The sequence below is a fragment of the Cyprinodon variegatus genome, unplaced genomic scaffold (genome assembly GCF_000732505.1).
Source record: "Cyprinodon variegatus isolate N-32 unplaced genomic scaffold, C_variegatus-1.0 Scaffold187, whole genome shotgun sequence".
Classification (NCBI taxonomy): Eukaryota; Metazoa; Chordata; class Actinopteri; order Cyprinodontiformes; family Cyprinodontidae; genus Cyprinodon; species Cyprinodon variegatus.
In genome coordinates this window covers 1,030,398-1,055,655 of record NW_015150640.1, presented here as the reverse complement: position 1 = coordinate 1,055,655, position 25,258 = coordinate 1,030,398, and the positions used below count along the sequence as shown (strand labels likewise).

At 40.4% G+C, this 25,258-nt stretch overlaps 2 protein-coding genes across 8 annotated transcripts in view; both read right to left on the bottom strand.

Moving 5' to 3' along the window:
* Positions 1–16,079, bottom strand: part of LOC107087582 (ena/VASP-like protein) — a 50,873-nt gene extending 34,794 nt beyond the window's left edge. Inside the window, exon 1 of one of the 3 annotated variants that reach the window (XM_015379237.1) lies at positions 15,682–16,079. In XM_015379237.1, the coding sequence (XP_015234723.1) occupies positions 15,682–15,686 (5 nt within the window). In that variant the 5' untranslated portion in view covers positions 15,687–16,079. Of the gene's footprint in view, positions 1–6,448; positions 6,745–12,111; positions 12,382–15,681 lie in introns of those variants that run through there. The other 2 variants (XM_015379236.1, XM_015379235.1) reach the window with 2 other exon arrangements.
* Positions 16,080–20,711: 4,632 nt separating this feature from the next.
* The window catches only part of eml1 (echinoderm microtubule associated protein like 1), a 64,616-nt gene continuing 60,069 nt past the window's right edge, over positions 20,712–25,258 (bottom strand). For 3 of the 5 annotated variants that reach the window (XM_015379243.1, XM_015379242.1, XM_015379244.1), the window contains 6 exons: positions 25,154–25,242; positions 24,666–24,763; positions 24,430–24,517; positions 23,778–23,873; positions 21,679–21,809; positions 20,983–21,108 (listed from right to left, as the gene is read on the bottom strand). In XM_015379243.1, coding sequence (XP_015234729.1) covers positions 20,983–21,108; positions 21,679–21,809; positions 23,778–23,873; positions 24,430–24,517; positions 24,666–24,763; positions 25,154–25,242 — 628 coding nt within the window. Of the gene's footprint in view, positions 21,109–21,678; positions 21,810–23,777; positions 23,874–24,429; positions 24,518–24,665; positions 24,764–25,153; positions 25,243–25,258 lie in introns of all 5 variants that reach the window. The other 2 variants (XM_015379240.1, XM_015379241.1) reach the window with 1 other exon arrangement.

The window sequence follows — 25,258 nt, the reverse complement described above, 5'->3', positions numbered from 1 at the left end:
ATGGATACAATATAAACTCCGCTAATATAGTAAAACAAAACACAACTCGATTTAGCCAACAGGGCAGTATTCAGATAGTTTCCTTATGAGACAGATGGCCAGAAAAAAAAACACAAAAGGCTAAACGATGCCATACGCTAGCTGTATTTATGCTACAAGCTAACACTGATGTTTGAGAGCAACTTAAAAAGGTCATAAAGCTCATATATCTGCAAGCGAAAGAGCAAAGAAATTCCCACATGGTTTAAGATCAAAGCTATTAATGGATTTCTTTTGGTCTGAGCTCCCAAATGAAGATGCTTTCTAAATGAGGGCTGCAGCCGAATTGTCTCCTACTTATTGGTTTAGCCACAATTAATAAAGTCAAAATATCCCCTTAATATAATTAATCATATTTCTTGTTCTTAACTTTAAAGAACCCTGCAGCTTCCAGGCATTTGAGACAGTACTGAAAAGTTAATCAAGTGTTGCATATTTTTCTCAGTATGAAAAAACAAACGTTTGCCCAACTCAAGTATTAAGTCTTCCCAAAGCAAAGTAGAGAAAAATGAAATGTGAACTGCTGCTTACACTCACAGCTTGTTCCGACTGAATCAGCCGCCCTGTTTTGTGTTCTTCCCAAACAGGACTAGAAACATATAATTAGTCACCAGTATACCATATATCATGGTACCCGTACTGTACATACACTCAAAAATAACAAGACTGGGTATTTTTAGCTCACCAATACTTTCCAACAACAGAAACCAGGGGAAAAAATGATTTACACCCTTATTTTGTTTCCAATGTGGTGTTAATATGTTTAATTTCTGTTATTACTACATTAACCCAGAGGATTGCATAGACTCTAAAGTTTAATGGCTATTTAGGAGCAACCCTGCTTCTTTGGGTGGAGGTCTGCAGGTTTATTTACAGCGCGGCGCTCCGGTGGGTGCAGGGTTCAGCTGACTGACAGGTCGGATTAGAGACCGAGCCAAGTCGGGCGGATCATTACCTCACAGCAGTTTTAAATCTAAATTAACCACGACTTAACTCCAGCGCAAGACCTCTAATCTGTTCCCCGGGGGAAAGTACTGCTCACAGGCTGCTCACGGGCAGGGGAACAGGCACCAGGAACTAAAAACAGAACAGGCCAACTTTATGGGTGAGGAGTGGTGAGAAGCCAGGTCAGATTCTGTTCGCTTGTTAAAAACAAACTGATGTTGGATGTGTCAAAATGAACTGGGCTGCCTGCTTGGAACCTTAAGAGTCAAGAGTCACATTTAGGCTTAAACTTACCAAAGGTGTTAAGTAAAGAAGCATAAATACTTCGTTGTTTGTCTATACTTTACTGGAGTAATTATTTTTCAGTCGACTTTTTACTTTTACTCCTTGTATTTCCATGCAATTATCTGTAGTTTAATTCCTACATTTTTTGAAAATAACCTCATTACTCATTTGAATAAAAATTTGTCCTCTTTATGTGTGAAAAAAGTAAACTTTGCTCTCTGGATAAAGTTATATTTGATATAACTTACATTGGGATTGGATGCGTTGAGTAGGCTTTCTGACACCCTATTGGTTTATATGCTGTTTGTCTGACCAGGACTTTAGACGGATCACATTTATGTCACATTAGCATCGACATAGCAGAGGAAAACATCCTAAAGAAGTCAAGCAGAATGGGGCTGGGTATTTTCACCAAAGTCCTGAATCGGTTTGATTTTGATTCATACAGTTCTAAATCGATTAATTTCGATTCGATCTCTTTTTAGAATAATGAAAGTGGTTCGACTGTGTTTCAAAATACTCATGTATTTTATTTTTTCCTGTCATATTTACTGTTTAAACGAGATTGTGAAAAGTGAAAAAGTGAAGCCTCACTTACTCAGACATGCATGAGATGCATTATCTTCACTGCACAAACCATATTTGCAGTGTTGCCTGTAACAACTACAGGGTGTTTGCTGGTCAGCCTCCATTTTTTTATGTCTTCAGTCAACCTATTGGCTATATTTGCAGCTGTCTGGCTTGAAGTCATCTTGAGTGCATCTTTCCTGCTCATTTGAATGTGAACGTCACGCACGTCACTATAAAGGTAATCGATCTCATTCCCTAGACATCGATTTGGCAAAAATGTAAAGGACTTGATTCAAAATCGATTAAATTGATTTTTTTACACAGCCCTAAAGCAGAATGCTCCAACCAAGCACCACTGAGGTGGTTGTCTGCCAAGACCAGACAACTTTTGTACAACTAAGGGCCAAATGGAGTACTGAGCATTAACAGGATATTTTTTCAATTAATTTTAATAATTAGCTTTATTTTCTGTGCTGATTGTTATAAAGTCTGCCTTGGATGTTCTGGTTCCTGTCCTGTTTTGGAACTTTTTGCAACATAGGCCATTTTTCATCATATCTTGGGCATAATGAAACACATTACTGCTCACTATTGCACAAATGGGTTCTATAATAAACTTCCATTGTACATATTCATATTACTTTTACTTTAATACTTTAAGTAGCTCCAAAACTTCAAATCTTATACTGCTAAAACTTGAATTTCTTTTAAAAAGTATTTTTTAATCCTGGCATCTTTACTTCTACCTGAGTAATGATGGTTGTTGCTTTTGACACCTCTGAAACTTACTAATGCATTTTTAAGATATTTGACCTTTTGATTTTAAATGTAAGCACTTTAAATACTTCCTAACACTGCAGACTTTTTAACTGAAGCATCTTTATCACTACGATCCTTTGCTGTCAAATACAAGGGAAATTTGACTAAATCACATCACCCCAAGAGGAGAAACAAGTTTAAAGAACAGGTTTAATCTATTTTGATGGCAGTAAAATTTAACCTACCTGCACAAAAAACAACAACAACAAAAAAAAAACCCTGAATATTTCACGTTTTACTTTCTACCAAATCTCAAAGGTTAAAGTTTTCTTCTTTTTCTTAAAATTAGAGTCTGGCAATATAATTTAACACTGAATTTGTATTAGCATTTATGGGGTGAGGATGAGTCATTTATTAAGCAAAGCACAACAGCCTGGAGCTATAAAAAAGTAATCCATCTGCCTGGTCAATAAAAAGGCAAGTAAAGAAACAAGTCAAGAGGATGTAAAACAGCTTAATGGCAAGAGAAAAAAAAAGTGAGTCCTCTTGCTTTCGCCGAGGACCCTCTACTGGGAATAGATTGATAAAAGTGAACGGGACAGCCCATGGTTCATGAAACAAGTGTCACACAAAAACTTGGCTTCAAGAGGTGGAAACCAAAGGATAGGGGACAACGACACAACGGTTTAGCATAAGAGGATTCAGCTGCTCATCGTAAACAACACAAGCCTAATTATTACTAAATTAACACAACCGGAAGCATTAGCAGAGTCGACAGCCAGACCACTAAGTCAATTGCAGGTACTGATTGTGCCAAAGAAATGGTTTCTCAGGACAAAAGATGCTTTGCTTCATTGACCTTCATATCTTTTTATATTCCTCTGTAGCAATGAAACACCTGCTGCTGTCCATGGATCACATTAATAATTGTCAGTATACAGGAAGTATCCTTGGTTTTGACAGCTACTAGAAGGAAACAATGGACGGGTATTTGGCTGCTTTTATTCACTGCTGTCATGTTTTACCCAACCACTGCCAGGCTCACAGATTAGAGACTGACACGGGAGTGGATTTTCACTCCTGTCCCGTCCCACTCCCACAGAAAAAAAATGTGTCCTGTAGAAATCTAAATCGTGTCCCTTCCCACTCCTGGTGAAATTACTCCCACTCCCATCCTGCTCCCATTCAGAATGACTCCCCATCCTGCACCACTCCCATTCTTTTTTTTTTTTTTTTTTTGAGTGCGGATGAAAAACTCAGAGTGGAAGCACTGTTGGTTTTTGGGTCGTGTAGTTTTTTTTGACTCGCATTATAGTGTAGGCTTCAAGGAAAAAAACTACAAAATTGGTAAACTACAAAATCCAGTACGCCAGTACTGGATATTTTTTCTTTCTATTTTATTTTATTTTTTGGCATCGATCCTAGTTTTTTTTGTTGGTTTGCTCCCGCTCCCGTCTGCTCCCGTTAATGTTTAATCCTGTACCGTCCCAATCACGTGATCGTTACTAATACTGATTCCCATCCCACGGGTATCCCACGGGAATCCCGTGACCCATGGGATTCCCGAAAAAATGTCAGTCTCTATCACAGATACACTCTATCAACGAGCCTGCTGCTGGTAAAAAGGACAGGGCTTTTTTCACAGCTGGACACAAACATTGTTGGTAACATTGTACGAATTTTTTCAATCGTTGCATGCACCTACAGCTCACACTGTACGACGAAACCGCAGGGTTTAAAAGTTCACCACTCACGATGTATGTTCTCACACTGTGCGACCCGACTATCTGAAACGATCTACCTGCTCACACTGTATGACCAAAAAACCACTTTGGGCTCAGCTCCGCAGTGAGATGGGGCTACTCGGACACGTCAATGCGGAGGGCAAAGGAGTAAGAGAGGGATATGAAGCTCACTAGAGTGCCACGAGCTGCCTTGGCAATTTGTGCGATTTTGTGCTGAAAGCCCTAAGAACTAAGGGCAACGTTTTTGGACAAAGACATGGCTGAGCAAACGTCAATTTTACAGAAAGAAATCCATTTCACTCGTACCCCCGCCATGCTTCAGTGTTTTCATCTGAGAGGAAGAAGAAGAATCTTTGTTTGCACATGCCCACGGAGCGATTTGCCCACGACGACCGACTGAATGTCAAAGATTTTTTATTCTCTCCCAACCTCACGATTCCTGATTGGGAGGTGGTCATGAGTTGCTGATTGCCCCTCGCTACTCCCTGTACACTACCCAATGCACAATCAGGCTGAAAGTCAGCCTGAATGAAAAATTCTTGCACTTCTGGAAAATTGTCCCAAAAAGGGCAAAAAAATTGTACAGTGTATGCCTGGCTTTAAGTCAAATCAGACGGATGTTGGTTTGGGTTGAAACCTTTCAGTGGACAAAACTCCACATAAATCTTGCCCTCTCCAAGTGTCTTCTACACTGCTTTCTAGCTGTGCTGTCCTGGTTTCATAAAATGATGCTGGAGTTCAATGACCAGTCCTTTGGAGCATCCCACTTGGCAATTATTCAATCGCCTTGCAGATTCTCATCTCAATATTGCCCTGTACTGAGTATATCCAGTGATGAAAACCCTTGTTTTCCCTGTGAGGGAGATGCCATCCCTCAGCATCACACCGCCTCCACTAAAAAGCTTTGAGGCTTTGGTAAAGAGGATTGTTTTTGTAGGCACAGCAGAGCAAACCATAAACTCAAATTTGCAGCTTAAACTAAATGCATTTTCCGCCCGAATGTGGCCCCATTAACAAGGAAATAAACAGGCTTTAAAATTATTTGAGATTTATTTCCAAGAAACATTTCAGCAAAGGAGAAATTAAACAAGGACAAAATACTTCATATTAAGGTTTATATTCTGGTCTAAAGCCTAAACACACCAATCCCAGATGTTAAGCTACTTCCAGAGATTGTGTATTTATCTAATCTCCATCTGTCCCACTTCTGATCAACGTATGTAAACAATAAAAACTGCAAAACTGACCTTTGTTAAGCCCTTAATGACCAAAGCAGAAGAAGCAAAGCCTGTGAAGCATGGATGCTGTAGTTTAAACACAGTGACAAGGCATTCTATATCCCACACTAAATATCAGCAAATTACAAGCCGAGGCAACACAAAAGCTCTTATTGTTCCTCATTTTGCTTTTAACAATCTCCTTTATGAAAACAAGGCCTCTAACAGAGCTGTTTGTTAAACATCTGGAACAGCAGCAGCTACCCCGTTCAAATCATCCCTTCAGAGAGAGAAGACCGCTGGCCTGAAGGACTGCTGCCTCAGCCAGAAGCTGAACTGTGTTTAATACATTTGTGAATTAAAAATGCATGGAGGCCGTAAAGAGCTCAGCTCTTTGGAGATGCTCTGTGTGAAGCTGCAGAGTGCTCAGAATAAAGACGAAGCTCGGCATGGATTGACACAGAGGGCTGCAGGATCACTGCCTTTCACTGGAAAGAGGCGATCAAACCGTATCTATAAGAACGTGCTTCAGCTTCAGTTTCACCAGAAAAACAAATCAGCAAACCGCAGCTAACTTAAGTCAGTCAGTCACAAACACGGTAACTAATCCCAAATAACCTCAATTCCCTTTTTATAGACCAGATTAAGATCCCAGATTAGTATTTCAGCTCTGATTCAAATACAGAAAGGAAAGAATTGTCCATCTGTGCTGCAGGAATGTTTAAGCACTGTTTTTAACCGTAACAACCTTCCTGATGTAGTAATGATCTCATTCTTTACACTTTATATTAATGATAAATAGTTTTTCATGACATTTCACTTCACCCTTCTCTGACATTTAGAAAGAGGGAATGCTAATACACACATTAACAAAGTGTCAGCACAAACCTGGCAGCAATATGGCTGTAAAAGAGTCCTGAGTCACTGACACTCTGGGGAATGCAGTAACGCACAGCTTGAACCCGATGTATGTCCATTTCGGTGAAAAGGGAAACTGCGGCACCTTAAAAAACAAAGCTAAATCCCACAGAGGGAAAGTTTATTCCACAAGTTCAACCAGAGTAACGTTGTTAAAATGAAACGCCGGACAGAGGAGGAAGAAAACATCCTTTTGATTAAAAAAATTAGGTGAGAAGCATCCAGTGGTTCTGAATTCATGCACTGCTGCATCCACAGTGATACCAATAATCCATCCTTCCAATAACAAAGGGATGACTGACAGACGGGCAGAGATGAAGTCACTGACCTGCCAGCTGTCTGACTGAGCGTGTGTGTGTATGAGCCTCTGTGCTATTGTGGTATTGTTAACCCTAGGGAGATTACTTCATATCCTTGTCCCTGCCCCCTTTCATCAACCACACATGGTACAGTTTGTTTGGTCTGTTGTTGGGGTTCCTGCTAACATCTCCCACCCCTACCACAGCTCCCAGAGCCACTCAGTGATAAGGACACCCCGAATGAACAACCAGTGACCCATACTGTGGTGACTAATATTGATAAGGGTTGCCTTCTGCTTCAGAGGATGAAGTCTTTCATGTTAATTGACCAGCAACACCCTCAAAGCGACCCACTATGTTGCTCAGATAGACATTTAAAGGGGTCATAGAATGCCAAACCGAGTTTACATTGTCATAGATGAATAACGATAGTTCAGTGGGTGAAATGGACGTACAGAGAAGTTCAAACCCCATCGACACCTTCTTTCTCTGCAAATGTCACAATTCTAAACTTCCACCATAAAAAGGGCGAATTCAAACGAAGCAAAGAATTGACATCAATTCGGGGATTTTGCCTTATTTGGTTCTAGCCTGTACTTTTGTCATGCCCCGAAATTGACATACATTCACATACAGACTGTGAAGAAATTTTCACAGTCTTCCCAAGGATCCGAAGACTCAACAGGCATGGATATTTTTGTCTATCAGAAGATACCTGCAAAGTTTGATGCTCAGCTGTTCATTTGCTCTTTTACCAAAGACAGCTTTCAAAATCTTGGACAGTTCAAAGCAGGAGTTGCTAAACTTTTTTTACTGAACTGAGGGGCTGTTCCGACCGTAAGGCCATCACAACCACAAGCTGTAAGTAATATTTTGTTGCTAAGCTGTTGATAGCAATGCTAGAATATGTGTGGTGACCAGATTTAGGTTTCTGAAAAGGAGGACACTTTTTTGGGGGCGATGACTGGACCGGACAGGGTATTCGAACCGAGCCAGCAGGGGATGTAGTGACCGAAGCTGACCGGGTGATGGTATGCTTCAGGAAACACGGGGCCGCCGGTGTCGGGTCGGTAAGAACCGGAGCTGACGGCTCGGTTCATTTCGACTCGGTGTGTCTTGACTACATGCAGGACTGTATTCGACCAAAATCCAGGATGACTTTGAAATTCCCCCTGGAAATTTTTTTAGGTATGAAAAGTAGGACATGTCAGGGAAAAAGAGGACGTCTGGTCACCCTACCATATCAACAATTTGATGTTTCAGTGAGTGAGTGCTTGTTGCTATGATGCATCTTTGCTCAGCAGCTTAACTAGTTGTAAAAAAAAAAACAATCAGCACACAGCTAATCTAAATATTCTTGAGCACACCATAAAAGGATTCATTCTACGGCTTATAACGAGGCTTGCATTAGGGCTCATAGAACAGCAAATATGCCATTTTCAGCCCAACCAATGTTACAATGTTATGGACCAGCACCAAATACCCTGTAGAATCATTCTATGACCCCTTTAAAGCTGCATAAAAATCCCAATCATCATGGTAATTCCCAAGGAAAGCAATGACTAATACTCTACTCCACTATTTATGATGGTGTCAGCCCCAGAGCCCTGATGGCCTTTGCACAGCAGCTCTTTGGGAATCTACAGCACCTCTTCAATGTTAAGCTGACCCAAGAGACAGTCAGTGATCTTGAAGACTTACTGCCTTGTTCCAGTACCAAAGAAAACTCAACAATCCTCAGTGCTATAGACCTGTTTCCTTGACATCCCACATCATGGAGGTCCTAGAGAGACTCCTCTTGGTTCAACTCAGCAAACAAACAAGCAGCTATCAGGACGGCCATCTAGTTTGCTTCCTGCTGTGGCGGTGAAGATGCCACCATACACCTGCTTCAACAAACCCACTGTTATTTAGACAAGGCAGACATCACTGTGATTTACTTTGTCAGAAACTTCAGAAGACTCAGGTGGAGGCATCAACAATCACCAGGACCAAAGACTACCTGAAAAGCAGAACTCAGTTTGTTAGACTGAAGGGTCAGCTGTCTAATCAAGTAGACAGCAGCACAGGAGCACCACAGGGGAACGGCACTCTCACCATTCCTTTTTACACTATACACCTCTGACTTCCAGCACTAGTTGAGTCCTGTCATCTGCAGAAATACTCAGATGACTCTGCAGTCATTGGGTGCATCAAAGATGGACAAGAAGCTGAGTACAGAGAGCAAGTGAACTGCTTTGTGGCATGTTGTAGAAACAATAATCTGATCCTAAATGTTAACAAAACAAGGGAGATGATTGTAGATTTTAGAAGAAACAGGAACAAATTTCATGCCCGCAACATCCTGGAAGAAGAAGTGGAGGTGGTGGAGGAATATAAAAACATTGGTGTTCACCTAGACAACAAACTAGATTAAAGACGCAACTGTAAAGCCATCTACCAAAAACAGACATAGCAGATTGTAATTCCTAAGGAAGCTTAGGTCCCTTAGTGTTTGCAGCATGGTGCTGTATATCTTCTATCAGTCTGTTGTGGAACGTGATCTCTTCCTCAACCATCTGCTAGGGTAACGACATCAGAGCTAATGACTTAAAAAAGCCAAACAAGCAAAGAAGGCTGGCTTTGTTCTAGAACTTGTCCAGAACTTTGGAAAATTATTTCACAAAGAATAATTGTTGATAAAGTGAAGAGAATTATGGGCAACAGTGAGCATCCTCTTTATCAGTCTGTCAAACAACAGTCTTCAGTCAGAGGCTTCTCCAGATCAGGTGCAAGAAAGACTAATAGAGAAGACCATTCCTGCCTACAGCTATCAATATCTACAGCAAACCATTGGTAAAACCTATGAGTGACTACACAAATACCTGACGTGAAGCCCAACATATCTGCCAATCCTAAGATTGTTTAGAGACAATATTGAAACCTTTTTTTTCTTTAGTTTTGCCACAGTTTCTCTGTTTTATTTTAAGCAGGACTTTGACTAGGCCATTCTAACACATGAATAAGCTTGGATCTAAATAATCCACTGTAGATCTGGTTGTATATTTCGGGTTGATGTTCCGCTGGAGGTTTCATTTTTCATGACTTTACCTTTATGCCTCTTCTCATCTACTCTGTTCCTCCTGAAGAACAGCATCATACTGCCACCACCATGTTTAACCATGGCGTCAAGCTGTTAGTTCTCCTTACATGTGGGGTCATTTGCACATGTGCCAGACAGTTCCATTGTAGTGTCATGTGACAAGAGCTTCTTCTTCCATATATTTGCAGTGTCTCCTACATCGGGGGCTGAACCAATGACTCCAACACAGCAGCAGGCCCTACATCAATTAATGCTGATCCATGGATGATTCAATAAACATGTAGTAATTCCCTTGTTTTTGAGGAATAGAGAGGGGGAATTTTCCATTACTTTTTTTTATTTATTAAGTACCTGAATATTTAAGCAGTAACATATGTAATGCATGTGATGCAGTAAGACAAGGATGTAAGCAAAATGGGCAGAGGATCAGCCACAGTGTTCTGCTTATGCAGCGGTACTGTACTGTCAATCCACTCGTCAATCTTCCAGAACCCAGAACTCTAAACCACTGCTACCATGAAAGCTGCGATTCGCTAACGTCTGCAAAAACATCCAGTAAGGAATTCCTGTCCGAAGAGGGAAAAAGGTTGGACTCTGGCTTTTCTTCTTGCCCTTGCTTGATAAATATAAGATTTGTGAAGCGTTGCATTGTGGATCTCTGTCTGCCCTCCTTACCCTGAGGACAGTGCAGTGAGGTGTTTAAACCTTAGCATGTTGTTTCATTATCTTATCCTATCTTAAACTTCTCCCTGATCCATTGGCTGTGTTCCTCGATCTTTATGATGCTGATTGCTCACTAATGTTCTAGAACGGCTGGATTTCTACAGAGATCAGTTTGCTCACAGGCCATCCCTGAAGGCAAACAGTGTTTTAGGGTAGAAGAGTAAAGGGTCTGAACAGAAATACAGGGCATTTTCTTTTTATCGGTCTTATATAATATTCTACTTTCGCGGGAGCCACAAATTGGGCTTAAATCAGATCTAAGCCATAACAGAAATAAACCCTAAAAATATATAACACAGTGTAAAAAAGCTACATATGAAACACATGTTGAATTACAGTGGGTCTTTAAGGAATCCTGCTGTATTTATGATTTTTAGAAACTTTTCATTAATTCATATCTGAGGGTATAAATACTTAAACATTTATTGAACTGGAAATTTTCTTTGGTTTATTTTTAAATCTAAATAATGTTCTTTTTTTTTTTGCTCGATTTGGATGTATTATTTAAACAATCACTTCTTGTGCTGGAAATTGTCTGAAATAGTTTATCATAGATATACTTGTTTATCATGGTGGGTGAACAGCATAAAATCAGCACACTGATTGCCCCAGATTATATCAATAATTTATTCCAAATGTCCTTAGATGCCAATCAGGCCTCAGGCTAGAGGGCATAGATACATACTGTACAATGCAGACGCCAACCCCCACTATCCCCATAGCGACAGTAATCCTCATCTCTGAAGGGAAGTGGCACCAATGTTTGCAGGCAAACACCCTGACCTTCATCTTTAACCATATAATAATGATCAGAGATGTACGTATGAAAGACGAAATGTTCCCTACATGCTAAATGCACAGTGGGTTCACATTTGATCTGGCTGAATTAGATAACTGGAGTTCATGCGGTCAAGCCTAAACCATTGATATTATCCCTTCTGACCCACATCTGTAGGTTAGCTGCAACAAATCAGCATGAAGCAGCTGTAATCTGCCATATTATCCACAAACCTCTTTGTCTAAATATCATCTGGCTCTTGGTATATCCAGCAATCCTAGATTAACATTGTCTATCCTTTTCTTCCTGTCTCTCCTATTTATGTGATGCATTGAGTCAGACTTTTGCTGTGAATTAGCAGCACTGACAGGCAGCAAGAAACTCATTACAACTTTTCCCTGGAAAAATGTGAAATGAACTATTCAAAGATCAATTCTCTCCGGGTAAAGAAAGCACAGAGGACAGGGGTGTGTGGACATGGATAACTGAGAAAAAAAGGTCAGCGGTTTTTTTCCTTGCATTGTTTTCATTAAAAACACAGAAGAAAATCCTGAAAAATCCACTTTTTTCCTCTTAGACAAGCAAACCTACAAATGTTCTTTCAATAAGAAAACAGATTATGTGGCCTGAAAGCCGAGCCAAGCTTTAAAAAGAAACCCTCAGGAGTGAAGAATCATTCCCACACATTCCATAACCGATCCGACAGCGACTCAACTCTGCAAACACAGAAAGAGAGGCGGCGAGGCCTTACCCGAAGTCATCCAGGGAATACATGTCGTTGCAGAAGACGTGTTCCTCGAGGAAAGGATGAGAGAAGATATAAAAGGGATAGATTATGGAGGAGAGGGGGAAGCGTTGGCCTGAGAGGACAGAGAGCTCCGCATGCTGCAGCTCACTCAGTCTTTCCCTCTTCACATCCTCAAAAAATGTTTTTTGAGAAACCACCAAGCCAGCAAAGTATGAGGCAGAGAGAGAGAGAGAACGCAGGAGGGACAGGAGAGGCGAGGAAGATGAAGAGTGCTGCAACAGAGAAGGAAAAGGGAATGAAGGAGAGGGAGAGAACATGTGATCTGTGCAGACCAGTCACCTCGTCCAGCCTCTGAGGAATGACTTCCACTGGATAGAAATTACAGGAGGGATTTTACATGTGCCTGTCCACAGCCTGAACATGTGAAAACGCTTTAAGGCAGCTTCAATCCAAACGCAGCATGTCAACCATCCATTAAATTACTCCAGCACCGAGAAACTGAGCAGCAACATATGAAACACAATTCTTTGTTGTTACTGTCTGGCTTTATGCAAGTTTATCCTCGAGCAAGGGGTCCATCTGTCTACGGCAACGCAGCCATTAAGCTTCTTTACCACGGCAAGCTAAGGTGCAGGAAACAAACAGCAATCTTAGATTAGAGGACTTTATGTGGGTAAAATGGTAGGACATATGTAGCTTTGAGCTGAGAAAGTATGAAAAAGAAGTGCAACTAAAGATGCTTCATAAAATTCATTAAAACCTTTTGGAATATGTACTGCAACAAACTGCTGTAAAAAAAAAAGTGATTACTTCTTAGTCAGATCAGTGGATAAATCCTCAGCCAATTCATTTGCCAGACCTGTCAGATCATTAGAAACCATCTGACAATATGAAGTCAACTAATAGGCAACACACAATGCCCCGATCTAAAGAAATCCAATAACATACCAGAGACAAAGTCAATGATGACAATCAATCTGGAAAAGGATTAATATAGTCACTTCTTTAGTTCATTACATGGTGCAAAGCATTTTGGACTTCAGTTTTTTCACCTTAGGTCAGCGTTCATGATTCAGCAAAAAGAAAAAGACTGGGCAAAGATTTTTTTGTAACAAATTGATTGTAACTTTAAAATAAATATAAAATTTTAATAAACATTTTTATTATACAGAAATTATACTCTTTATACAGGAAGAGTAGTCTCTACTCTTGTAGAGACTAAAGGGGATTGTTAAATAAATAAATAAAGATGGCCTCTATTGTAGAACCCCTGCAGACAAAAGCTGACCTGACATTTCCATCCCCATTTGTTTGGACTGTTAGCAACAAATACTGCTGACTAACAAAACAAAAGTAAAAGATGAACGTATCATCTATTAGGAACAGATCCCCCTCACAGTAAAGCTTGGTGGTGGAGGTATGATGGTATGGGATGTTGAATGACCAGGGGTTCTGTAAGCTTAAGCTCAATAGCAGATGCTTATACAGCCAGACAATGATGTAAAGAACACTAGAAAATGAATCTCTAAATGCTTAAAATAAAAAAAAACATATTTCAGAAATTTGATAGTTAGTGTTGGATTTGTTAAGTTCTGAGACAGATCAATAGTTGCTGATTTTGAAGCACGGATCTGGTTTTCTTTTGAGTCTAATGTGCCATATTGAACATAAGTAAACCTAATACAGAAAAAAAAGGTAATTCCCCTTAAATATCTTGCAGATTCAGTCAAATTCAGACAAAAATATCTATACTGAATTATAATTCTGCTTTGTTTTAAACCATTTTACTGTCACTAAACTTATATTATACACTTTTATTTTGAAAAGCACAAATAAAACGAATCATTAATATCGTAATCAAACCTACAGACACACAAACACACAATAGTTTAACATAAACAGCAATGCAAATGCAAATATACATATATATAGAGAGAAATCTTAAAAACCTTCCAAACTACAGGACTTGAATGGGAGATACATGTCGCCACCTGGTGGACGGATTTAGCACTCAATTGACAACTAGTAGTCCAAAGTAAACCATAAAGGAATTCATCAGTTGATGAAAATGGACCCTATGGTATTTCCATCAGGTTTCCAAGGGAAATTTATTGATCTTGGGAATATGTGTGTTGTTTTTGTGAAGCTAAGGAGCAGATTTTTTTTAACAATCTGTTCTTTATACATGCAGCACTGCAAAACAGCTTCAAATAAGACAAATAATATGAGGAGTTGAAGCTTTAAATGTTTTTTTTAATCAAAAGCTTTTAATTAATTTTCAAAAACCCAGAAATAAACCTAAAACATCACCAACAGTTAAAAAGAAAATGTATTTCCTTCAGTTTTGAGCTCAGTCTCCCAATTGTCAAACTTTATTGTGGCTCTCCTTCTCTCTGGCAGTAAAAGGAGAAGGATGACGTTGGCTCACGTGGAGCTGCCCTCTGATCACCCCAGCAGCAGCAGCAGCCTGCAGTACAGCTCAGCATTTTACCTTCCAGTGTTTCCTCCATCATTCTACCTCTCCACCAATGAGTCACCACCATGAGAGATGGTGCAGCGCAGACAACTGTTTAAATACTTACCTCTCATCAAAATCTGATAATGTAAAACAATGCACAGCTGGAGTGTGTGCATATTTTGTTTGGGTAATGCATAGATACAAACAGTTAAACATTATTATTTAACTAATCAAGGAGTGAGGTTGGGTTGTTATGCATCCTTCTCTGCAAAAGAAGAGTTGGGTCACCGTGCTGTTTCTCTTAAGAGATTTAAGACCTCACTTCTGGGCCTAAGTCAAAGAACAGACCTGCCTCTGGCAAAAATAAACTCACAGGACCCAATGAGAAAGAAAGCTGGATGGAACCACATGGTTCTGACATGTTTACTTTCTGAGAGCAAAGCAGCTGGTTCTGGAGGAGTATTTGGATCTCCCAGTGAAGGGGGTTAAATCAAAAAGGAGCAAAGTAAAAAGACAGCTGGGTAAAAATAACCCAACCAGCCCTGCGGATGATTGAATGACCAGAAAAAGAGAAATGCTCCATTAATTTTGCACAAACCCAAACAGAATATCATTTGATTTAGCAAACATGCTCCACAGGCTGGATCCATCCAGGAGGAGCATGTGTGTGGTGGGTGGGGGGTGGGCTGTTAACCTGCCTGGCAACCACTAGAATAAACATCCCCCTCCACCTCCTCCTGCGCCCCCATTTATCCCCCCCTCACATATGGCGGTCATGTTCACCAAAGCAGGCCTTTTCTTTCTCTGTTTATCGCTGATGTGGAGAAATACATGATGCTGTCGTTTCCATGACAACACGAACCGGACCAGAGTCCGGCTTTCAGCACACAGGGCGGGTCCGGCGGTGACAATGGAAAGGAAAACAAGCAGGATTTGGTGAAGCGAGCGCTGTGCGAGGAGGGGAGGGTGGAGGAGGCCCCTGGGTGCCAAGAAGGAGCTGATAAATGAGCCGAAACTGCTGCAGGGATGTTCAGACGGTGAATGGAGCTGCAGGCAGAGGGCAGAGCATCTGTCATGACGCGTCAAACGGAGCGCGTGGAGCCGCAGCAGCTTACCTCATTTTCCTTCTCCTCCTCTTCCTTCTCTATCCAGCCGGAGGAGTCGCGCTGATTAGAATCAGATTTGTTTTATATATGTAGAAAAAAAGAGAAAGAAAGCAGCCCGGGCGGCTGTGATCGGCCCTCCAGCCTCCAAGCTGCGTCCTCTGCGCGTCACTCGGATCAAAATCGCTGAAATGCTCCGCAGACGCTAAACCAGTGCGCGCTTCTCCACGCGCTTTGTGCTGCGGTCTGTCAGCGGTGCTCCGTCCCGGCTCCTCAGGTCCATGTTCGGCTCAGGGAGGCTCGACCACACGTCTCCTTCATGCCACATTTCCTGCCATCCGGGCTGTTTTGGTGCGCTGGGCGCAGATTTCTGGGAATGCTAAACACGGTGGGTGAAGGAGGAGGAGCAGGAGTCACTCAAGGCAGCCCCCCTGCGGCCAAGACGTGCACGACAACCAACTTTCGCATCCCCCCTCCCCACCAGTGGACCCCAGAAGTAGGCCTATGCTATAGATCAATAAACAAGACTCTAAAATGCCCAAATATGTGTTTGATCTTGATGTTTTCTTTAGAAATTAAAACAGAAACAATATTAATTATTAAGCGACACAGTAGAAGCTCTGAGTACATTAAAATACTATATGAACTAGACGACACCCATTACTAGATATGATCTTATTATAATTTTTTTTAACTAGGCCACACTAAAGGATTATCAAAAATAAAAAGAAAAAAAGCAAAGGATCTGTTTAGAATGAGTCATAAGCAACGACCTTAACTGATTCATTTGACATTTATAATCACTGTTCTGTTTATTCAATTAAATTCAGTTTTTTTATATAGCGCCAATTCACAACACATGTCATCTCAAGGCACTTTACAGTTCACCAGATCATCCAGTTCTATTGATTTTTGATTGAAGTTGATTTGATTGAAGTTTTCTATTTAAGGAAAAACAGTTTATTGCATCGACTCATTGAATCGGAGGAAATCACTCACGCTAAGCATGCTTGTAGCAACAGTGGAGAGGAAAAAGTCCCTTTTAACAGGAAGAAACTTTTAGCAGAACCAGGCTCAGTGTGAGCGGCCATCTGCTGAGGCCGACTGGGTTTAAAGGAGACAGAAGCAGAGATACAAAAAGCAGCTGTAAAAGGCGGCCCCGTCCAGGAAACACACAGCCAGGCAGACGAGCTCCGAGGCAGCTCCCATGTCAGAGGATGAAGAGAGGACATCCAGCCAGTCACAGTCAGAGAAACAGGACTACACTGGAAAACAGGCCGATCTCCAGCATCTATAAACAAAGGTGTTGATGGCAGCAGCACAGCTGATATCCAGGATGGTGTCAAAGCCAAACAACAGAGTTAGGGATCCAATACCACAGACTCCCAGGTGAAAGTCATGCACACTGATCAGTCTGCAAAGGGGGATATCCCATGAATAGTTGAAGGCACAGTGACAGGACCCCACAGTGTCACATCTGTATGCTTTTTTTATATAAAAGTGTAGTGGTACAAGTTTATGTAATGATAGCTTGTCGTGCACAGCCGGAAGGCTGCATATATTATATGTGATGCTGGGACTTATATATATATATATATATATATATATATATATATATATATATATATATATATATATACACTCACCGGCCACTTTATTAGGTACACCTGTCCAACTGCTCGTTAACACTTAATTTCTAAGCAGCCAATCACATGGCGGCAACTCAGTGCATTTAGGCATGTAGACATGGTCAAGACAATCTCCTGCAGTTCAAACCGAGCATCAGTATGGGGAAGAAAGGTGATTTGAGTGACTTTGAACGTGGCATGATTGTTGGTGCCAGAAGGGCTGGTCTGAGTATTTCAGAAACTGCTGATCTACTGGGATTTTCACGCACAACCATCTCTAGGGTTTACAGAGAATGGTCCGAATAAGAAAAAACATCCAGTGAGCGGCAGTTCTGTGGGCGGAAATGCCTTGTTGATGCCAGAGGTCAGAAGAGAATGGTCAGACTGGTTCGAGCTGATAGAAGGGCAACAGTGACTCAAATAACCACCCGTTACAACCAAGGTGGGCAGAAGAGCATCTCTGAACGCACAGTACGTCGAACTTTGAGGCAGATGGGCTACAGCAGCAGAAGACCACACCGGGTGCCACTCCTTTCAGCTTAGAACAGGAAACTGAGGCTACAATTTGCACAAGCTCATTGAAATTGGACAATAGAAGATTGGAAAAACGTTGCCTGGTCTGATGAGTCTCGATTTCTGCTGCGACATTCGGATGGTAGGGTCAGAATTTGACGTCTACAACAGGCTGGTGGTGGTGGTGTCATGGTGTGGGGAATATTTTCTTGGCACTCTTTGGGCCCCTTGGTACCAATTGAGCATTGTTGCAACGCCACAGCCTACCTGAGTATTGTTGCTGACCATGTCCATCCCTTTATGACCACAATGTACCCAACTTTTGATGGCTACTTTCAGCAGGATAATGCGCCATGTCATAAAGCTGGAATCATCTCAGACTGGTTTCTTGAACATGACAATGAGTTCACTGTACTCAAATGGCCTCCACAGTCACCAGATCTCAATCCAATAGAGCATCTTTGGGATGTGGTGGAACGGGAGATTCGCATCATGGATGTGCAGCCGACAAATCTGCGGCAACTGTGTGATGCCATCATGTCAATATGGACCAAACTCCCTGAGGAATGCTTCCAGCACCTTGTTGAATCTATGCAACGAAGAATTGAGGCAGTTCTGAAGGCAAAAGGGGGTCCAACCCGTTACTAGCATGGGGTACCTAATAAAAGGGCCGGTGAGTGTATATATATATATATATGCATTAAGACTGATATGAACCAATGTTTCTTTTTTCTATTAGTATATCTGTTTTGCTCTGTTAAATTAAACTGAGTCAATATAAGTAACCAAAGTTTGTGGGTTTGAAGGGATTTGAGGAGTTTTACTGAATCAAAGAAGCATTGGTGTGGTCATTTTTGATTTCCTTAAAAAATATGATTTTAGATATTGACATTGGTCAAAACTGACATATCGGTACATCGTTAGGCTTACTTGCTGACTGTTTTTCTTCCAAAATATGGTCAGCTTTAACCTATCAGTGCGATTGTATAAAAAAAACACCAAAAAACCCAAAAAGGAATTGATGTGAGTCAGAAGCTGAAATGTTTAAGAAAGGTGGGATATTGGTACTTTGCTCACTTACCTTTAAAAAGCAAGGACTTACGGTTCGGGCTGTGGTGTGAATGTTTGGGGTAAATTCAGTGAACTACTCATTCTTCTTCTGGGATGAATATCAAGTAAACATGAAAAAACAGACATAAAGACAGCCAGAGAAATATAACAGAACTCCACAAAACAACAGAAACACTATAGAAAACAAATAAAAACCAAAATATTAAAACAAGTTGATAAAATGGAAAAAATAAACACAAAAAGCATGTATCTAAAATGAAAAAAAAAAGGAAAAAAACCTGCCAGAGGAAACTTAGAAGCACCTTCACTGTTAAAAACATTGCTTTCCTTTTTTGTCTCTTTATTTTGTGCTAATTAACAATTTTGCAGTTTATATTGTTTTATGTTTTTCTGCTATGATATTTGGTTTAGTTCATGCAATCATGTGGAAATAAAAAGACAAGAACAAATGTTTAGGTTTCATTTGCTTTCAGTCAGATGTTAGGTATTTAATGGGAAGAAATCAGCAGCTTCAGGTGTTAAATGGTGGGACAGGTTCAGTTACATCCATGTGGATGAAGTTAGGAGGCTTTACTGAAAACACAGCATCTTCAAACAACAATCATCACACACATCATCAGAGAGGTTCTCACTAAAGTCCATCCGGCTCTGTGTTGAAATTGAAAACCGACGAGTAACATAAACCTGGAGCAGAGATCGCTCCATCTAACGCTGAGCAGTAAGAAACCTGCAGTTTGTCAGCAGTGCATCAAAGAGGAAAAACACCTCGAAAAATGGATCAGATCAGTGTTGGTGCAAAAGTCAGGCGATTACAGTGCAACGGTCTCTTCCTTCCTCTCCAAGAACAAATCTTGACATAAAAAAGGAAGAATAAAATAAAATTTACTTGTTTTTGATGCTCCTCATTTTTAGAGACAGACACATACGACAAGCATACAACATTTCACCCCCCCCCCTCAAAAAAGTCCTAAAACTGTTTCAAAAATCACATTTTCCTCAAAAATGTGCCGTGGGTCTGGGTACATATTCAACCACTCAGAACCAAACAAGGGGAAAACTTCAAGGTGAAACAACTGGCAGTGGAACATTTGGCTTCAAATTAATAAATATATATATAAAAAAATTCAGACTTGTGGAGGGAATATTTTAAATCAGGCTGAAACCTTGTTTGCTGCTTCTAATTACATTAAAGTGATATCACTCCTCTCTCTAATTATACTTCTACTATCCTTTTGTCGCATTAAAACATCAAACATTTATGCATTTTCTGGGCAATATATGTGACAGACCAACACAAAGTGATTGAATGCAAAGAAAGTCATTCATGTTTCATAAACAGAGGAAAGAAACACTTTGAAAAAAAAAAACATAATTTCTTTCCATTTTATAATAATGCGTGCCTTTGTGTTGGTCTATCTCATATAAATCCAGTTAAATCCATCAGAGTCTGTGGTAGTAATTTGACAAAATGTCAAGAAGTTCAGTATTTTTGCAAGGCATTAATTGTTGGATGTTTTTAGGGCTGCCAGAGGTTCTTCCTGATGTGCCAGGTTGGAAGGGGACTTGCTTCATTAGTGCTTTCCTGAGTTGTTAAATACAAAATAAAAGTACAAGAGCAGTAAAAAGAATCCCAATGTTTCAGTTTTTTGGAGCTCCATTCATGTGGAACGGTTCAGATCTTCCTGAGAGCAGAACCTGCACAGGAAGAAGAACAGTGACATCCAAACTGTGTTAGTGCAGACAGAAAGTCAGAGCCTTTGGTTCTGTTCAGTTGGACTCGTTCCGTTTTGTGTCTTTATAGACAAGGCTGAAATCAGTGAGTTTTTTTTCTCTATCCTGTTCATGTAGTGTGGCTAAAAAAAGCATAAAGGGAAAAGTTCTTCACTTCAAGCAGCTGCTTCTTACATTTCCTGCCTTTCCTTTCATCCGTCAGCAGGAGAAGAGGGAACCTGCAGGATCGCTTCTGTTTAATCGCCCCTCCCATCCCTCAAATCCACCTTTTATTTGGAGTCATTTTTAGTTTGGTTCATTTTAGTGCATATCTGCTCAGTTTGCTTCTGCAGCTCAGAGGCACCAGCTGTTTCTCTGAGTGTCCGTCTGCTCAGACTATTCTCCACTGCAGGACGCTCATATCCTTCCCGCCGGTCGACACCAAGTAGCTGTCGTCATACAGGAAGCTCACATTTGTTACATGGCTGCTGTGGCCACGGTAAACATGGCTCGGAGCCTGGAAAGACAAAAAAAGCAAATTTCTTCAAATAGTTCTGAATAAAACAGATGGTAATGCTCATATTGGAACCCAGTGGTGGTTATTGCATAAATGTAGCCGTAGGCAAGCCCCCCTTCTGCTCCCTCATATCAATAAATACCTAAACCCACCCCCTCTCCCTCCTATGAACATAATTCTGAAAAACGTACAAATACATTTGAATATGTGATCTATTCAGACTTTTTTAAGCAGCTTAATTTTTTTTGGATAATTTTCTAACTAATAATGTTCTCATGTGGGCCGGATTTCTTGGACAATAATTTACTATCCCTTTAATTGAGCATAAGAGGGAAGCTATAGATTAGACATCAACTTCAAAGTCATAAACCAGGTAAGAAACACAAGTAGTTTTACAAATTGTATAAAAAATGCAGTACAAACTTGGGTGCTGCTCCTTTCTGTCTTGTTTGAGGTGCATATTGATGCATTTATACATTTATATTTATTGCTATACAACCCCAGGCAAAGAGCCATATCCTCCATGTCAAAAACCACCATTGTTCAAAGTACGTTAGCATCATACTGTACCCTGAACTGCGAACAGGGGTATGAGAAAAGATGGACCTTCCCGAAATCATCTCCAGTTACCAGGAGGCTCTTGTCATTGGACCTGCACGCCGCGTTGATATCGGTGCCATCTGAGCCATCAGGCCACAGCCCTGAGAAGAAAAGAGCAGCAAAAACCTCTCAGAGCTTCAACCTAAACATGCACTCACTGGCCGACTTCAACAGCCAGTCATATGGCAGGAACTCAAGCATTTAGGAACCTAAATTGACTTGAAGATCAAACGAGGCATCAGAAGGAAACTGAAAGGAGAGTGAAGTAATTTTTAATGAACCTGCTCTAAGATTTTTCATCTACGTTTCATGCACTGCTGGGCTGAATGGGCAGAAAAAGATGTAACACCTGGCAGGCATCAGGTGTGTGAATGAAAATGACTTATGAATATTAGCATTTAGAGAGGAATGGATTGATTGCTTAAAGGGGAACACCGTTTTTTTTTTACATTGGTCCCTTGATTTTATGTTATTTCATCACGTTCTACTCACCCATATTAGTTTTGTGTCATTTGGAGCCGTTCTGAAGATATTCCGTTAGGTTATATCCAAGTAACGTCTTCCTATGGGCAACGACTTAAAGGCACAAACTGAACTGTTCATAATTTATTCTTTCTGGTATGCCAGCATTCATAACATGTAGGCAATTCACTGTCCCCCAGACTTCCGCAGTTATATTTTTAATATTTATATGTTTTAAAAACAAAGCGGCGTGCGTATGACGTCATGCACGCGCGTCTCACATGCCTGGAATATGTCTAGTGCTGCTACCACAGATGATCTCACTCTCCAAATGGAATTGAACGATTCAGATTAGCTAGCTGAATGAATAGAAGGGGTAGAGCGTAGCCGCCTGTGGCCCGGGCTGCCTGTCACTACGCGCTGCTTTGTTTTAAAAGAAATATAAATATAAAAAATATAACCGCGGATGTCTGGGGGACAGTGATTCGCCTACAGTACATGTTATGAATGCTGGCATACCATAAATGATAAATTATGAACAGATTAGTTTGTGCCTTCAAGTCATTGCCCATAGGAAGACGTTACTTGGATATAACCTAACGGAATATCTTCAGAACAGCTCCAAATGACACAAGACTCATATGGGTGAGTAGAACATGATGTAATAATGTAAAATCAAGGGGCCAATGTAAAAAAAATTGGCGTTCCCCTTTAAGAGGATCGTTAGAAACAAAGTCTGCAGGAGATCATGTCTGAAATCACAGTTCCACCAGCTTATGGGCTGATGAGCTGCAGCAGCAGAAAACCTCATTCTGTTGGCTTAGAAAGAATCTTCAGTTAATAATACAGGCTCACTTTAAATTCAATAAAAAAACTGACTTAAAAAGCATCTTCTGCTAGTTTGATTTCAGCTTTGAGGCCAGACCTTGTGTAAATATAAAACAAAATACAAAACAATAACAAAGAGACAAAAGGATTTCCTCAATCCTGTCTTTTATCAATGATCTATCCTTGTAATACAGGTATAACGGTGGTTCCCATCATGACCCCACTATAGAACAAGACATAGAGTCCTCTGGACCCCAGTAGCCTCCACAGTCTCTAGATCTCAATATAGCAGAAAAGGAAATCAAGTGAGGGATGCCATCTTGCCAATATGGACCCAAATCTCAGAAAAATGATCCATTCATCTTATCCCATCAATATTAGAGAAGCATTGATCCAGTTTTTTCCATTCCAATCCGATACCTGGGCTGAGCTTATCAGTCGATATTAGATTCAACTGGCTTTAGCATTGTCATAAATATTGTTTAAAAAATTTACCGAATTAACATATAAATGTAATTTTATATTAATTATAAACAAATAAATAGCAAAAATAAATAACATTTCCATGTAACATGCAATTTCATCTCCGATATAAAATCATTGATATGATCCAGCTATTTAGTCAATATCGGAGCTGATATCTGCTCCAGGGTTCAGATCAGTGCAACTCTAATCATTATTATGGAGACTTAAGGCATTGCTAAATTTCAGTTTTTAACTAATAAAGTGGTTGGTGAATGTAAATGGATGTAGAGAGAGATGAGGAGGCAGCGTCTTACCAAACACCTGAAAGCCCAGAGTGCAAGTGTGAGTGAACCATTCAATGTCTCTAGTGGTTTCCACGCTGACGACCTGTTTACACACTGATGGGATCCCTGTGGAGGAAAATAACAGAGGAAAGAAAATATGTTACAGCAAGACCAGGCATGGAAACTCTGCAACAACAGAGCAATTCTATTAATATCTCAGTTTGAAAATGGAAAGTATTATTCTTACTATTTCCTGATAAACAACTGCTTGTTTCATAGCAGAGATGAACTCTGATCGACCTCTTACAGCTCCTTGATAACAGCAGTAAAAGCCTCATTGTACCGGTTTGGTCCAAAGCTCTGAGGAATGCTAGAATTAATCCCACCTACCGCTTTAACTGGCAGGATTATTAAATCAGCATAAAGTCCACAATCATTAAAAACAAATTTCACCAAATTCAGACTGAGTGTGACACAATTCCAATGAAATTAAAGCGCAACTAATTATGCCTTAATTCACTTTCTTACATTTTTCAGTTGCTGCAACTTTCAGCTTAATACCAGTTAAAGCAGAAAATCTTAAGCTCTTATACTTGAATATTAGTGATGGTTTTAAAAATCAGGTCAGGGGTCACATCTGAGGTGACCTTTCAGCATAGTGTGGCTGAATGGTTATACTTACAGTAGAGAATCTCATAGTCGCCTGAATTTGAGACCAGGTACTGGGAGTCCACAGACCAATCCAAATGGGTGATGAAACTGGAGTGACCCTGGATTGAAAATAAAAAAGAAATGTCAGAGAAACTTCACATAATTCTGGTCTCAGATGTTCAGTCCAGTAAAAATGTGTTTATCTAAAAACTCAGAGTCAGTGAGAGCAGAAGATGAGGGAGGAGATGTGAAGAGGAGGGGGCTCACCGAGCACTTTCCAACCCGACTGTACTTCCTCCCATTTTCTGCCACAGCGTAAATGTAAATATAGTTGTCGTGGGAACCGATAGCCATGAAGTTACCATCTAAGGAAAAACCATGTTCAGGATGTTAAATTATGGACTGGATATAAAAGAAAGTTGTATTGATATATCAGCCTAGTCTAGCTGACTGATTAGGAGATTGTAAACCTGTGATGCTAATTAGTGACACACCTTTATTTAACATGTCCCTTTGGTCACATCACTTTCAGTATTTTAATCAATTTATTCAGGAAAAGGGGTTGAAAAGCAATTTCTCGCTTTTATATGCTCATTTTCATGGAGTTTTTATTTAACATTATTTTTGTCAGATTCAAGTTATTTATGTGACCATTATGGGTTTTTCTTTAATATAACGAGGGATACCCTCGATTTTGTCCACCTGTGTACAAGTTCTTCAAACTACTAACAGGACCTTCCAGAGAAACAACCCACCAGGCCCGTAGCGCATCACTGACAGCTGCTCATTCCCGTCTGTGTGAACCGTAACCAAATCCTTGGAATCTGTATCCAGCACCAGCCACCTGCAAAATCAGAGAC